Source organism: Stegostoma tigrinum, chromosome 35 (assembly GCF_030684315.1).
Source record: "Stegostoma tigrinum isolate sSteTig4 chromosome 35, sSteTig4.hap1, whole genome shotgun sequence".
NCBI lineage: Eukaryota > Metazoa > Chordata > Chondrichthyes > Orectolobiformes > Stegostomatidae > Stegostoma > Stegostoma tigrinum.
In genome coordinates, this window is record NC_081388.1 from 11,550,221 (window position 1) to 11,567,443 (window position 17,223).

Below are 17,223 nucleotides of genomic sequence, written 5' to 3' on the forward strand. Positions count from 1 at the left end.
ACTTCAACTGCATCATTAATGCAGATGGGAGATCCGGCATGGGGACAGCGGGTGGGGGGAGTCAACTGGATGTCACGTCCAGATTCCTGATGGGCACGGTGAAGGACGCCAAGCTGCTTGACGTCTTCAGCACCCCTGCAGACGGAGTGCAGCAGAGGTACACCTGGTCGCGGCCAGACGGGTCTATCCGCTCAAAGATAGACTTCCTGTTTGTGTCACGGACGTTCTCGGTCAGGTCCACCGGCATCAAGCTGGTGTTCTTCTCTGACCACTGCCTCTTGCTGGCCGACTGTCACTTACAGGACGACCAGCCAGCCGGCAAGGGGACGTGGAAGCTCAACACGACTCTGTTGACCCCAGAGAACGTCGAGGAGCTTAAGAGGGAGTACGCCGGTTGGAGAACCGTGAAACCCCTCTTTGAGTCTTCAGGCGACTGGTGGGAGACGGTGAAGGAGAACATCAAGAGGTTCTTTGACTTCAAGGGTGTTCAGAAGGCAAGAGAGAGGCGGGGAAAGCTGTCGCGACTCCAGAAAAGGGTGCAGAACCTGCTCCTTCTGCAGTTGATGGGGGTCGATGTCATGGAGGACCTCCGCGAGGTGAGGGGCCAGCAAGCCTCGCTCTTCGCCGCGGAGGCCTCCTGGATAATCTTCCGGTCCAGGGTCCACTCCGTGGAGCAGGACGAGGCGTGCTCGCATTTCTTCTTTCAGAAGGTGCACAAAGAGAGCTCTGTGCTTAGCCGGCTGAAGGAGGACGACGGCTTGGTGACGTTGTCTCGGCCCGACATTTTGAGGATCAGCAGATCCTTCTATGCCGGACTGTACGACACGAAGCCCACGGACAGCACGGCCTCCGAGTCGTTCCTGTCGTGTATCACGGAGGTCTTAGACGACGGCACGAGGGAGTGGCTGGACCGGCCGATATCCCTGGACGAGCTGACCAGAGCCCTCAAGTCCTTAGAGAGGAATAGGACTCCCGGAAGCAACGGCTTACCGGTAGAGCTGTATTCCGCTCTGTGGGGCCTGGTCGGCCAGGACCTGCTGGAGGTGTACGATAGTGCGCTTTGGGCAGGGGAAATGTGCAAGTCCATGAGGAAGGGCATCATCACCCTCATTTACAAGAGGAAGGGGGAGAGGGAAGAATTTAAGAATTGGCGTCCCATTTCACTTTTGAACGTGGACTACAAAATTCTGGCCAAGGTCATAGCCAACCGGGTCAGGTCTGTCCTGGAGTCAGTGATTCACCCTGACCAAACCTGTGCTGTGCCGGGCAGGAAGATCGCTGAGAGCCTCGCGCTCATCAGGGATACGATTGCCTACGTACAGGACAGGCGGGTGGACACCTGCCTCGTCAGCCTGGACCAGGAGAAGGCCTTCGACAGGGTCTCTCATGCTTACATGAGGGACGTCCTCTCCAAATTGGGGTTCGGGGAGGGCATCCGGAATTGGATCCGGCTGCTCTACGCCAACATCGTTAGCGCAGTCTCGATCAACGGGTGGGAATCACAGTTTTCCTGTTAGATCTGGAGTCAGGCAGGGCTGCCTGCTCTCTCCTGCCTTGTTCGTGTGCTGTGTGGAGCCCTTCGCCGCCTCCATCAGGAAGGACGTGAGCCTGAAGGGCGTGACTATCCCAGGCAGCGGAGGCCTTCAGGTCAAGACCTCCCTGTACATGGACGATGTCGCCATCTTCTGCACCGATCGTCGGTCGGTGAGTAGACTATTGGACATCTGCGGCCTGTTTGAACTGGCCTCGGGTGCCAAAGTCAATAGGGGTAAGAGCGAGGTCATGTTCTTCGGGAACTGGGACGACCGCTCCTTCATCCTCTTCACCGTCAGGACAGACTACCTGAAGGTGCTGGGTGTTTGGTTTGGTGGAGCCGGGGCGTGCACTAAGACTTGGGAGGAGCGTATCACCAAATTGAAGCAGAAGCTGGGCAGGTGGACGCTCTGGTCCCTCTCCATCGCGGGTAAGAACCTGGTTGTCGGGTGCAAGGGGCTTTCGGTACTGTTGTATGTGGCGCAGGCCTGGCCTATTCCCTGGACCTGCGCCGCTGCAGTCACTCGGGCCATCTTCCACTTCATTTGGGGGTCGAGGATGGACCGGGTCCGCAGGGACACCATGTACAAAGACCTGGGAAATGGGGGGAAAGGGCGTACCGAACGCCACCCTCGCCCTGACGGCTACCTTGTGTGCGGCTGCATCAAGCTGTGCGTAGATCCTCAGTACGCAAACACCAAGCGTCACTACTTACTGAGGTTCTACCTGTCCCCGGTGTTGCGAAGGATGGGCCTGGCCTCGTTGCCGCGGAACGCTTCGAGTAGTTAGACCGTTCCGTAACACCTGTCCTTCGTGGAGAAATTTTTGAAAAGAAACACCTTTGACCACAAGGCCGTCAGGCAGTGGTCAGCACGTAGTATCCTCGGGACCCTTCGGGAAAAGGAGAGGGTGGATCCTGTCATGTGGTTCCCCACGCAGACTGCCAAAGTCGTTTGGCAGAATGCCTCATCGCCAGAACTTTCAAACAAGCACAAGGACATTGCTTGGCTGGCGGTGAGAGGGGCTCTGCCAGGGAGATCGTTTATGCATGCCCGGAATCGCTGCGCCACCACACGCTGCCCTCGAGGTGGCTGCGGGGGGGACGAGACTGTCGATCACCTCCTTCTGGAGTGTGCCTATGCGCAGGAGGTCTGGAGGGGGATGCAGTGGTATTTGTCGAGGTTTGTCCCGAGCAGCTCCGTGACGCGGGACTCCGTGCTCTACGGGCTGTTTCCGGGGACGCATACCGAGACCAACATCAACTGCGCCTGGAGGACCATCAATGCGGTGAAAGACGCTCTTTGGTCTGCCCGCAACTTGCTGGTCTGCCAGCTGAAAGAACTGACCCCGACCGAGTGTTGCAGACTGGCGCACTCCAAGGTCCAGGACTACGTGCTGAGGGACGCGCTAAAGCTTGGGGCAGCCGCCGCCAAAGCGCGGTGGGGAAAGACCACCGTATGAAACCCCTCGTCCAGAATAGAAAAAAGGGCCCTATCTGGTAACTGGGCCCAGCTGGCGCCTTCCCCAACTGGTCAGGGGGTCAACTGGGACTGTGCCAGGTGACGACTGCCGGGGTGGTTTCTTTGCTTTGTTGTTTTTGCCTTCTTTTTTTTTCCTTTAGTTGGTGTATGTACCCCCTGGGTAACCCGGAGCGGCTTGCATGACTGGGTAGGTGTGTAAATATGTTTTTTTTTGTACATCTTACGAATAAAGTATATTTTTTCAAATAAAAAAAAGGTGACAAAACGTCTGAAAACTGACCTTCCAGCTCAGCGAGCAAACTCACATCCAGAACCTCAACCTGAGCTACAAATCTTCTCAACATTCGCTATTTAACTAAGTTATTTCAAAGGTATGTATTTGCTTCGCCTGGGTGCTGGGGACAACAAATTGAAATAAAAGTGTTCCAAAACTGGATAGCTCTTTGCTGTTATCTTTCTTTTGCTCCTTTTATGAATTGTACCCCTTTGAGTTGAGAAATATTATTGCTGGGGAATGGAACACTTCCATTTTAAATTTCCAGTCAGTACATGTAACTAAAAATGGAAAATAAGGAGACAGCAGATAAACTGGACAACTATTTTGCACTGCTCTTCATTACTGATGATACATATATCGCAGCAATAGCTGTAAACCAGGAAATGGAAGGTAATGTGAAACTCAGGCAAATCACATTTTTCAAATAAATGATACTGAGTAAACTGTGGACTGGCAAGTGGCCAAGCCCTGACGAGCGTCATTCTATGGTCTTAAAATAATTGGCAAGTGCGATAGTCGAAGCATTAGTTTTAATTTTCTCAAAATCCCTTGATTCAGGGAAGTTTCTCTTGTAAAGTAACAAACTGTAAAGTAGCAAATACAATTCTATATTAAAGAGATTCAGGAAGAAATCAGGACAACATCTGACACAGGGAAATAGAAGGAGCTATTATTAGAAGTGTTAAAGCAGGACAACTAGAAAAGTTCAAGATAATCAGGTAGAGTCAACATGGTTTTGTGAGAGGGAAATCAAATTTATGTTGGCGCAGTAACATGTGCTTTGGATAAAGGGAGATTGGTACATATACCGTTCTTAAGATTTCTGGAGGGCCCTTGTTAAGCAGTCACAAAGGTTATTGCAGAATATGACAGCACATGATGTACAATAACATCCTGGCATCACAGATGAGGGGCTGGGAAACAGGAAAAAAGCATAGGTGTCATTTTCTGGTTGGCAACACATAACAAGTAGTGTACAAGAGGATTCACAGCTGGGGCCTCAAGATTTCATAATTATATAAACAGGTTGGATGAAGGTACCAAAAGTTTTTAGTTACTCAATTTACTCATGACACAATGACAGGTTGGAAAGTAAGTTGTGAAGGGGACATAAGGAGGCTACAAAGGGATTCAGATAGCTCAAATGAATGGGAAATATCTTGCAAGCTGAGTACAATGTAGGAAAATTGCTCATTTTGGCAGGAGGGGTAAATAAGAATCAAATTAGCTAAATTAATAGACTGCAGAGTTCCAAGATCCAGAGGTATCTGAGTTTTCTTGCCCATGAATCACAGAAGGTTATTCTACAAATACAGCAAGAAATTTGGAAAGCTAGCAGCATGTTGTTTACTGCAAGAAGAACAGAATACAAAAGTAGGGATATTGATCACCTTATTTAAGGAAAGAAGTAATTCATTGGAAGCAGATCATAGAATGTTCACTAGACTAATACCTGGAATGGGTACATTGCCTAACAGGAAAGATTTGACAGACTAGGCTTGTATCTGCTGGTAGATGAATAAGAGGTGACCTAATTGAAATGTACAAATTCTGAATGGTCTTGATAAGGCGCACGTGAAACGATGTTTCCTCTTAATGGAGATTCTAGTGGAGGGTAAGTCACAATTTAAAAATAAGAAGTTGCCCCATTTTGCACAGAAACAAGGAGAATTTTTTTTGTACAGTGTTGTAATGTCTTTGAAACTCTCTTCCCTGAAAAGTAGTGGAAGTACAGCCTTTATATCTTTTTAATGCTGAGGTAGATAGATTTTTGACAAGCGAGTTTTTGTGGATTGGCAGGAATGTGGGGTAATTCGGTTTTACTGAATAGTGGAGGCGCTGAGTCACTGACCCTTGCTCTTAATTTGTATGTTTGTATGTTGGCAAATTCTGTATATCTCTGTGGCAGATTTACAACAGGCAAGTTGAAGTTTTCAACCCTGTGGAATTGTGATAATCAAGAGTCCACTGTGACTCAGGCAGAAGATTCACACTGAAATGTGAGACATAATTAAGTGAAATTGGTCCATGATATAGATTAGAGTGACCTATTTTTGTATGCTTCTAAGGGTGAACCAACTAGTGCAGCAACAAGCTGGCCTTGCAATCATAATTTGTCATGAAAACCTTAACGTAGGGAAAAGCCATCCCACGTTCTGAACTGTGGAATTCCGACATCGTAAAAGCAAATTCTCTTGTCACTGCTATATCAGAAAGGGTAAGTAGGTGAGGCCAGCACTCATTAGAGCTTAGAAGAATGATAAGTAATTGCAAAGAAGCATAGATACTGGTGGGTATTTAGCAAGAGAGAAGCTGAGATGATGTTTCCTTTTATGGGGAATCTAGAACTAAGGGACAGGTAATAACAAAAGGATCTCCCACTTTATACAAAAATGAGGAATTTTAGAAGGTCATCATTGTTTGAGTTCTCTTTCCCAGAGAACGTTAGAGCCTGGGTCATTGGTTGTATCTTTAATGCTGATTTGGAAATATTGTTGATCTAAGCGTTATACGGACCCAGCAGGAACGTGGAGTTCAAGCCATAATCACGTCAGCCATGATCTTACTGGATGATGGAAGAGGTGTGATGGGCCTAATGACTTACGCCAGCTACTTTGTCTTATGACAGATAACAGCATGAACAATAACTAGAGTCCATCTTGGAAAGTCAAGGGAAGAATAGTATGCTGTATACTTTCATAAGTGACTGAGAAAAGTTTTGAGCAAAAGTAAACATAAAGCATCTGCTCAAGACATACTTGATCCCCACTATAAAATCAACAACCAGCAGCTGAACAAGTGATCATTCCTCATGATTAAAGTTACTTGGAATTTCAAGTATGATGAACAAAGTGGTAGATAACAGCATTAGAAACGTATATCCATAGTGTCTATATCTAAGGCGTTTAACAGTTTTATTTCATCAGTGCTACAGTTACTACGGTGTATCGCAGTGACTACAAAGTGTTGATTTGGTTTACAATCCAATTACATGTTTTCACTTAGAATACTGTGCGAGGTAAACTGTCTATATCTCTGAATTTTATGTTACAATTCTTAGGAAAGTCTTATGTTTTGAATAAAATGTAAGACAAAAGTAGTAATAAAAAAGTAACACTGAAATTTCCTTTTTCAAACCAATTCTGTCTCCTTCATCTTTCTCTACAAGATGCTCACTTCTACCGAAATAACAGAAGTGAAGTTTTACAATGGGGCATTTGGTTGGGAGTCAGAGAACCCGAGACAATAGTTGGGAGTAACATTGGCTCAGCTTCCCTAAAAGCTGAAGCAGGCAGCCCATTTGAATAGTCATGGCAATATTCCTGGGCTGGTGTCTTTTCGGCAGTGTCCGAATGGCCCCAACTGTTTGTAAAGGCCATCAGATACTGGGGGTTTCCATCTATTTTCAAAGGCAAAGAAAAAAATAAAAAAAATAAAAAAAAAACATGCTCACCCCACAAAGGCCACCTCAGTTTTGAGAGGGAGGTGCTAGACCTAATTTTAGAGAACAAAACTAAGCAAGTGATAGATATGGCCATGAATGAGCATTTCAGTGATAGTGACCATAATTCAATAAGACTTAAATTGGTTAAGGAAAAGGACAGGTTTACTTTGGAAATAAATGTTTTGTATTGAGGGTAGTCCAATTTTAATAACTCATTTTTTTTAGGGCAGAACAATGGTTCAGTGGTTAGAACTGCTCCCTGTCATGACCAGGGACCCAGGTTCAATTCCAGCCTTGGATGGCTGTCTGGGTAGAGATTGCACAGTGACTCCACGTCTGCCTGGGTTTCCTCTGGGTTCTCCAGTTTCCCGTCACACTCACCTTCTACACACCTCCCTCAGCAGCGGCCACCTGTCACGGTGGCATTCTCAAAGCTCTCCCTTGCACATCTCCACAGCACAGGGCAGACCCATCTCATCACCATTGAGACCTCTGCCCTTTAACAACATCGCAATCAGAATGTCACCCAAGAGTTCCACTGGCATTGCCAACTAACTGGTCTGACTGGAATTACTGATTTACCAGTTAGTAGTAATTTGCACAAGTAGTTTTGTGAAGAGTCCACATACAGTGCAGTGTGGGTTACATCTGGCTGAGAAAAATAATACAGGGATTGGCCACCACTTTGGACCTCAGGTCCTGGAGCATTCTATTAACTTTTGTTCAAATGATATGGTGGACCATGATAAAGCCCAGCTGAAGAACAGTGTGATGACTCTTCTACCACACTGTACTCATAGTATTATTGTGGAAGAGGCTTCATTAAAGATGTACTTTTCTGTACTGTGGTAGAAGTGATCAAGTGGGAAGGCCACAGTAGTGGCCAGAGATGCTTAATGAAATGGATAAGCTAACTAAGCTCCAAAAATGTTGTCATAAGCTGCTGATTTTTTAAATGTTTTGATAGGATGTGAACAACACTGGAAACACCAATGTTTGTTACTCATCTCTCATTGTCCTTGAACTGTATGATTGACTTGTCCATTTCAGATGGCAGTTCAGAGCCAATTACATTGCTGTAGATCTGGAGTCACCTATATGTCTGACCAGGTAAGAATGTAGTGAATCAGATTGTTTGTTATAGCAATCACTTAAAATCTCACTATTACTATTACTGAGACTAGTTTTTAATTCCAGATGTTATTAATTGATTCCACAAGCTCCCATGGTGGGATTTGAACCCATGCCTCAGAACATTAGCCTGGGTCTCTAGATTTATGACATTAATACTATGTCAACACCTTCCCACAAATTTTCAGCAATTTTTGTTTTATTCCCATAGCCACTTTGAAAATGAAGAAAGCGTGGATGGAACAAAGAATGAAATTTGACTTAATTTTATATTTCTTTTTATAATTTATGCAATTAAAACAGTGCAGGCTTATGATGACATACAGTTTACTGTGTTTTCATAAATACATATAACGATAAATTACTATTATTATTATTAATTCATTTCAATTTGGATGAAGATCTGGACTGAATACTCAATGATGAACATCAGCTTCCAGCACAGTTAGTGAGACAACTTGGCTGATTTCACTCCCTTATCTTCAAGCTAAGGGATAAGTTCCTCAACTAATCTGCTTTTAAGAAGATCCAGTAGCAGAATAGAGAGACAGCAGAGTATCAGCACACAGTGTTAGGATCTGGTACTGTTAGTACAGAACACTAGATTGAGATAAGGCAACCTAATCCTCTTTTCTCAGATAGGTGGATCATATATATATAGTTGGACTCAAAAAGACAAATTGAAATTCTGTGAAGAACACAATGTTCAAACCCAAGCAATTTACCAACAAACCTGAGAAAGTGGAAATAAGAAATGTTCACCATTCTGTGAACTATTTGTTCTGCAGCCTTTTTCTTCTACCTCTTGTAGAATCATACTTGTTCTAAAACAGGAAGGAAACAGCAGTGAGTGTGGTTCCAATAATGTATATACAACACAAATAAGCAGGATTGAGAATCGTAATATCAACTAGTTTTTTTTTTACCAGCATCACTCCTCTTTTATTATTTTAAACAGTGGTGCAATGGGAAAAGGATCGAGTATTGCACAGGTTCCTGACAAAGGGGCTATGCTCTCAAAGCTTGTGTTTTCAAATAACCCTGTTGGACTATAACCTGGTTCTGAGCTCATCACACAGATTGCAAGAAGAGTCAGTCATGAGTTAAGGAATTATTGAATCCTAAAAAACTTTGTGCTTCTCCACATTCAAATCATGATACAAAGTAGAGCTTTTGGAATAACTAAAGATGCTTGAATGGGACCTCACAGCTGAGATATTATTCCATTTCCACTTACAGGAAAAATAATTGGACTTTTGCACACTTACCTACTTCTACAAACAAATGATATTTTCAGGGATCGGTCCTAGCAGACCCCTTAAAAAGGGGCAATAGTACTGGCAAAGTCAGACTGCAAAAAACTCTCTTTTTGATCTGTGACTACAGTGCAACAGTTAAAATTAAGAACAACTCTGCTGGTCTCATTCCTCACACACCCTTCTCTCATAATTTGTCCCCGTTCCATCCATTCCAACTCACAACCAATCCTCCCTACATAATCTCTATGCCCCGTCCATACAACTCACATCCCCTCGACCCCACATAATCCTCATGCCCCTTCCATATACACTCACACCCCCCTCATCCCAACACATTATCCTTGTCCCAACCCCACTGACTTACACCTCTTTCTCACACACCCTCCATGTCCTATCTACATCAACTCACACACCCTCATCTCAACACATTCCCATGTCCCAACTGTATCATTCACACACCTTCCTCCCTACACTAGCACCACCCTCCTCCCCCATGTCTGTTATATCAACTCTGCCCATGGCCCCTGATGCTGTTCATTTCAACATGGAATTCTTAATACATCCCAAGACTGTTGATACCATTAAGTCGGGTCAGGTCATTCCAAATCATGCTCCCACTCTTTGCTGTTATAGTTCCATGCTAACTCATCCACTATCCACCACAGGCAGGCTCAGAAACAGCGTTCCCTCTCATTTTATTTTGGCTATATGGACCTCTGATATCTGTGTGGAAGCGGATTCCAGAACCAGGCTTCAATGCCGTGATCAGCATCAGCACAGCAACTGCCGTGCACAGGTCCTTGGATTTCTCTTGCAGATGTGCAGCTTAGGAATGCTGCTTTAGTGTCCACTGAAGACACTGGCCTGGACTTTGCTGAATCAGGATGATTCAGGAACGTTATAAATGGCAGGCAAGTCCCGCTTGCAGAATTCCTGAGCACATTTTTTGGATATTCTGATTTTCAGGAGTGCCTTTTGAGGGTGCAGTCTTGTTCAGGTAAGTGCACACACCAAATGCTCAGAATCTGGCAGGCTCCACTGCCAAGAATGCATAACAAGCACATCTCAGAGCACAGACAACTATGAGACTACTGAAATAGTTGGACCTCAGGGAAAACACTGATTATTAGCTCTGCTTCTCTGATCTCTGCTGTCAGTTATACAAAATTCAGTTTTTGCTATTGTTACTTTAAATAGCATCAATGATTGATACTTTATTGGCCTGTTATAAAGGTCTTTTCTTTAATAAAAGGTGGAATGTTATGAATAAATGAATTCCTATTTTTTTCAAACGCTTTGGGGACAGGTAGAGGATCCACAAGGAGATCGTTGGAGGAGTTCAGGTTGGTATGGGCACCATGGGATGTAATAGCTTGGGATAGGGCCATTGGTTGTGGGTAGGGTGGTCATAGGCTGACATGGGGTCAGGAGGTGACATGTACAGGAAGTAAGCAAGTGAGAGTTACAGGGATTTACATTTTTTCATGGGAGCCAGGACAAAATCCCACGGCACAGCAGTGGACCTTCTATACAGTCCACCTGATAGCACCTGTCATCTGAACCATTTCTGGCATCAGCTAATCCAACTACAGTCTTCACATCTCAGCAATGAAAATCCAGAATTTGTAGAGTCAACCTGCAACACATGAAGGCAGCTCACCACCACCTTCTCAAGATGAGGAGGTAATGGCCTAGTGGTATTGTCGCTGGACTGTTAATCTAGATATCCAGATCATGTTCCAGGAACATGGGTTCGAATCCTGCCACAGCAGATGGTGGAATTTGAATTCAGTAAAAAGAATTTGGGATTAAGAGTCTAATGATGATGATGAATCCATTGCTGATTGTCAGAAAAACCCATCTGGTTCACTGATGCCCTTTAGCGAAGTAGTCTGCTATTAATACCTGGTCTGGTCTACATGTGATTCCAGACCCATAGCAATGTGTGGCTGACTCTTAACTGTTGTCTGAGCAATTACAGATCAGCAATAAACACTGCCTGGCCAGAGACACCCTCATCTTGTGAATGAACTTAAAAAAGGGCAACCAGGGATGGGCAATAAATGCCAGTGATATGAATGAATAAAATAAGGGGGAGAAATCAAATGTCAGGCAGCCCACCATCAGTCTTGATTCTTTCTGCCCTGTTTGAAGTGACTCCACAAAGGACGACATCCCATCACCAAGTCACCCTTTATTTACACATGCACAGTTATTTGACACTGGTCCAGATTCTGCAGAGACAGCTCTCAGAGTGGACAAAACCTCTGACTCTCCTGTTTATATCTGTTAGCCAGGATTCCCTGATTGGACCACATTAACAAGCCCAGTCAGGGGACTCACACTTTGTGAGTACAGCTGGCTGATTTTGTTACTATCGTTACACTGTTGAGGGCTGTTTTTTTTCCCTGCTAGAATGAGATAGAGGCAGGTATTAGAGGGATAGATTGGGTGGCATAGCAATTACGTTCTGGGCAGCTGGGTAAGTTCCCCCAGTAGAGTGGGTGGTTACACCAAGTTATTGGTGTCGGCGTCGGTGACAATGAGTGAGGGAAGATGTTGCCAGCAATAATAAGAGTGATGTGGAGATGCCAGTGTTGCACTAGGGTGGACAAAGTCAGAAGTCACACAACACTAGATTATAGTCCAAGCAGCATCTCAGGAGCACAAAAGCTGACATTTCGGGCCTAGACCCTTCATCAGAGAATCTCTCTGATGAAGGGTCTAGGCCCGAAATGTCAGCTTTTGTGCTCCTGAGATGCTGCTTGGCCTGCTGTGTTCATCCAGCTCCACACTTTGTTATCTTGGATTCTCCAGCATCTGCAGTTCCCATTATCACTAGATTATAGTCCAACAGGTTTATTTAAATTTGCAAGATTTTAAGCGCTACACCTTTGTCAGTTGAAGTGGAGGGAAGTACACAGGCACAGAATGTATAGGCGGAGAGGTAATGACAAGATAATTACAGGTAAGTGAAAGTGTCATCAGATAAATTCAAATAGTATCAGTGGACCATCGACAGGTTGAGTAAGAAGTCTTTGCAGGTGAACAAAATTGTCAAACAATATGAGTAAAGTGTCAACAGCTGAATAACAAGTGAAGGATTCACTGCGAACCAATTAATTAAGGCAAAGAGATAATTACAAATAATGAAAAATACTATGAAGCTAGAGACAAACCAAATGGCTGAATAATATGAGCAGATATCAAAGTCACATAATGAGGGTCTACCAAGTAATCCAAAACTATACAAACTAATTAAGGTAGGGGGATAATGATAATTATTTTGGCGAAGTGCCAGATTACAAGACATAGCCCAAGAACTCAGAAACAGAATAATATACAATGTTCCAATGAATACCTATCCAGAGTTAATCTTATTCTGATTGATCTTGTGTGTAAGCTGCACAAAGTATGGAAGTTTCCTTTACCTGTGCTCTGTATGTTCCACATTATTATTGCTGGTTGCTAGTTGTTCCTCCTCGGCAGGTTTTATTGAAATATCTTCTGTTTCTTGCTCTTCTGTCACAGTCTTGCATTCTGTTTCTATTGTGTCTGCGTCTTCTTCCTCACCAGGTTGCAAACACTTCATTTTCACCTTCTTTACAACAGGTATTGTACCATCCTCTTCAATGAAATGATAAAGCAAATTCACTCTTAAATAAGTAATCACTACACCAACAGAGTTCTTTTGAAGTAGTCACAATTGTGATTTTGCAAAAAAATAGTTGTTGGTGCATCACTTGTTCTCTAGCTTTGGTCATGACCTCGTGTGAAAGGGCTAATTCATCCAACATAATCTGAGTGGCGTACATGTGGCAAGTCAACTTTGCCATCAGTTGGTCCTAGTTGGACAGTAAGCACAGTCCTCGGATGAGGAGCGAGGGAGAAGGTTAAGGATTAATCTAGTTGTCAGAATACTGAAACCCAGTGTTCTTACAAGCTTTAGGGTAACATATATGATAATTCTCCAAGATAACAAAGTGTGGAGCTGGATGAACACAGCAGGCCAAGCAGCATCTCAGGAGCACAAAAGCTGACGTTTCCGGCCTAGACCCTTCATCAGAGTCTGATGAAGGGTCTAGGCCCGAAACGTCAGCTTTTGTGCTCCCGAGATGCTGCTTGGCCTGCTGTGTTCATCCAGCTCCACACTTTGTTATCTTGGAGAATTATCATATAAGTGTGGAGCTGGATGAACACAGCAGGCCAAGCAGCATCTCGGGAGCACAAAAGCTGACGTTTCGGGCCTAGACCCTTCATCAGACTCTGATGAAGGGTCTAGGCCCGAAACGTCAGCTTTTGTGCTCCTGAGATGCTGCTTGGCCTGCTGTGTTCATCCAGCTTCACACTTTGTTATCTTGGATTCTCCAGCATCTGCAGTTCCCATTATCTCTGATAATTCTCCAAGGTGGCTTTGGGATTTTCCTCTTGAATTTTTAGAAAAATGTCATAGTAAAGAAATATATAATGTGTATTGTGCAGTGACGCAGAGTAAATTGCTTTGCTCACAGAAAACTATGTTGCAATTTTCATACAGAAGGCTATATAATAATTGTTTGGTGCAAATTGAGAACTGTATCATCTAGCTTCAAACAGCTCCAGAGAAGAAAAGGCATTTTATGAAAGATGAAAGAATTGCAGATGCTGTAAATCAGAAATAAAAACAAAGTTGCTGGAAAAGCTCAGCAGGTCTGGCAGCATCTGTGAAGGAAAAATGAATTAACGTTTCAAGTCCAGAGGCCCTTCCTCAGGCATTTTATGTTGGATGCACTTTAAATTATGATATGAATTAATACTTGGAAAGTGATACAAACCTGCCGTTTTTTAAATATGGGTAGCTAACAAGCAGGGAAGTAAAACATATTCAGTGCTTTTCAGGAGAAGGTATTTTTAATAAGGTGAAACAGGTGCTGTTGAGTGTGAAAACTGGGTGATGGCTCATGATGCAGGATATAACCAAGCACAAGAAATGGAGAGTGTTGCAAGGCAGTTCAAAATGAAGTATATGAATGACCATTATGGTTAGGTTCCAAAACCCCATAAAGCTGGAATAAGAATGGGGGAAATAAGAACAATTTTGATATCAGCAGGTTGAAATCAGTTTTGATTTTGACACTGAGGATTGATGAACAAGAAAGAACATATGAGGTAACATATTTAGAGTTAGGAGAAACATTCAAAGGAACAATGTCTGTATCTAGTGATTAAGGCAAAGGACCAGAAATTACATGCGAGAGAAGTGGCAGGACAGTGGTTATGACAGGATCATATAACACCAGTCTTTCAGCGCAAGTTTATTTCAACCTCATTTGTAACACAGAATTTAATATTCCTGTTAATAGGGAGTGTAGATTTACGAACACCATGATCACATTTTCTTTTCTTTTAGTTCTTAATTTGTGTATTAGAACAAATCTTAGTATCTTTCTAAGTCCACAATGATCTTCCGAAAAGCATGCCACCCAGGCCCAACCCCCAACATTATCCCCATGAACCCACATTTCCCAAGGATAGTTCAACTATTCTGCACAGCCCTGGATACTGTGGGCAATTTAGCATGGCCAATCCACCTAGCCTGCACGTCTTTGGAATGTGGGAGGAAACTGGAACACCCGGAGGAAACCCAAACAGACATGGTGAGAATATGCAAATTCTGCGCAGACAGTTGCCAAAGGGCGGATTCGAGCCTGGTTCTCTGGTGCCGTGCTAACTACTAAGCCACGCTAGTCTGAGAAAACATGTCACCAAGACTGCTGTAAACACAGTCTCAGTCACTTCTCCAGGAAAAAATGTTTACACTTACTTGTAGCCACAGAGAATGACTTCTTCCGTTTATTCATGTCACGTTCCCTGAGAAATATCTACAAAGCAACAAAATCTACAAATAGCAAATGCCATGACAAAGTATATGACTAAAAACAGAATCTGAGAGCTGAAATAAAATCATCAGAGGCATTATGAAGTCTGCAAGATGCTGAACTAGAAACACGACCAACAATTAAGATTGAAACAAGCACACCTGTCTACTTATAAGTTTCATTCTGATTTTGTTTGCTTTAAAAGTTTGAATGACCCAATAATTTAAATTAAGCAACATAAATAATATCACAAAGTGGGAAATAAGCACTAAAATTTGAATTAAATGATCATTGCGTTGACACAAATTTCAAATTGCCAGTTGCAACTTCTTAAATAATCCATTTGCCTTGGCAAAAACAGCTATGTTTACTCACTAGCCTGCATCTCACTAAGGTGGCCTTAATGCTATAATGTATAGTATTATAATGTATTGTAGCAATAATAGTTTGCATAGTTGAAACAGCAAATGATTCATAACCAATGTGTGTGACATCCATGCCCAGTAGAAATGGACTGAGCAAGCTAACACACAACTATAAACATTGCATGTGGCAGGAATCCTCAATAACATCTATTGGACTCATCAAGAAATCAAAAGTGCTGTAACTTTGGAAGGAGATTCAGACTTATAGATTATCTTTCAAAACCAGGATGTCCCAATGAATGATACAACCAATGAATACCTTGAAAGTTTGATCACTGTTATAAATTTGGAAATGCAGCAGCCAGTTTGCACACAGCAAGCCCCTAGAAACAGCAAAGTAACTGAATAATCTATTTCTTGGAGGCTGAAGGAAGAACGAATATTGGTCCCTTCTACTGAAAATAGTGCCATGCGATCTTTTCCATCTGCTTAATAGACCAGACAAGGCCTCAGCCTACTGTTCACCTGAAAGAACACCTCACTGGCATTGAAGCATTCCTTCAGAACTGCATTGGAATATCAGCATAAATTTTCTTCTAAGGAGTGGGACTAGAATTTACAAGGCTCTGATTCTGAGTTTTAGAGTTCCACCAACTGACAGGTCATTAGTCCTAAATGGCATTATCTTAAAAAAATCTTGGCATAAAAATTGCTGGGTCTTTTGCTGGCTTAACTTTCTTTTCATTCAATCTGATATCTTGCAGGAAAGGTAAAACATGATTTTTTTTGTCAATTAAGTCCAGATTTTGTTAATTTACGTCATTCTCTGCAAATTGTAGCTGACATTCTCTACATAATTAACACAGCATTGTTTCAATTATGTTGTCTGCAACAAGCACGTACCAGTGCCTTTTGCGTCAAATTTGAAATCCTTGGCAGCTGTGGCAACACCCAGTTAGAGAATTCAAACATCCTTCAAGTAACCTAATTACATGCTGCTTACAGACCTCATGATACTATCTGCTAGCCCATGTGGTTTGGCAATATTCCGCACACTTACAATAATATCTTATTAAAAGTGGTGTCACTGGTATTATTTTGGATGTTCAGCAGTCCTCAAATCTGCTAAATGTTATAGTAGTCACTATGCAAGGCAAGTCAACAACAAACGCTGAATGTGCAGCTGGGAAATGGAAATGAGGTGGCTGACTCTAGACCTTGGGGGAAGTGTGACAGGTTGTCGGGGGCAGTGAGCGAGGACAGGCCAAAGTACGAGTGCAGAGGAGCCAAAAGTGGGGGAACTAGGAACTAAGGTCCAGCAGCCAGCCACTGTTCTGAAGAGGCCAGGAGGGGGAGCTGGAAGCGGAGAAGTGAAGAGCTGCCCTTTTGTCGAGTCATCCACCTGTGTGCTATTCTAGGGATTTTGGGGAAAGTAAGATTGCAAGGTAGCTCAGGGAGACAGGGAGTCCAAAACAGTGATGGGGTAGTGGGAGACACAAGACGAGGAGGAGAGACAGGCAAGGGAGCCAGGAAGACAGGGGACCTGCAAGAGGTTTGGCGGTGTGTGTGTGTGTGTGTGTGTGTGTGTGTGGGGGGGGGGGGGTGAGAGAGAGGGGGGGTGGGGAAAAGAGAGAGAGAGAGAGAGAGAGAGACTGAGACTGCAAGGGTGAGGGAGAGGTAAGAACAGGAAAAGAAGGAAGCTTCAAAGACAAGGTCAGGAGAGGGAGGCTGCAACGGTGGGGAAGGAAGAGGAAGGTTGCAAGGCAAACAGTTTAAAACCTGTCAACAAAGGGCTCAGCTAACTAGGAGCTAGAAAAATCTGAAACCGCTCAGGTAAAGAATACCTACAAATGAATATGGTATCTCTGACTTAA

At 43.7% G+C, this 17,223-nt stretch overlaps 1 protein-coding gene and 1 long non-coding RNA gene across 2 annotated transcripts in view; one reads left to right on the plus strand and one right to left on the minus strand.

The window, feature by feature from the left end:
- The window catches only part of LOC132206326 (uncharacterized), a 132,708-nt gene that overhangs the window by 113,803 nt on the left and 1,682 nt on the right, over positions 1–17,223 (plus strand). The window lies entirely within an intron of this gene.
- LOC125447602 (uncharacterized) overlaps positions 1–17,223 on the minus strand; it is a 45,225-nt gene that overhangs the window by 14,230 nt on the left and 13,772 nt on the right. Inside the window, exons 2-4 of the mRNA XM_048522154.2 lie at positions 14,930–14,987; positions 12,558–12,753; positions 8,601–8,691 (exon numbers count right to left, since the gene is read on the minus strand). Coding sequence (XP_048378111.1) covers positions 8,601–8,691; positions 12,558–12,753; positions 14,930–14,966 — 324 coding nt within the window. The 5' untranslated portion in view covers positions 14,967–14,987. The remainder of the gene's footprint in view (positions 1–8,600; positions 8,692–12,557; positions 12,754–14,929; positions 14,988–17,223) is intronic.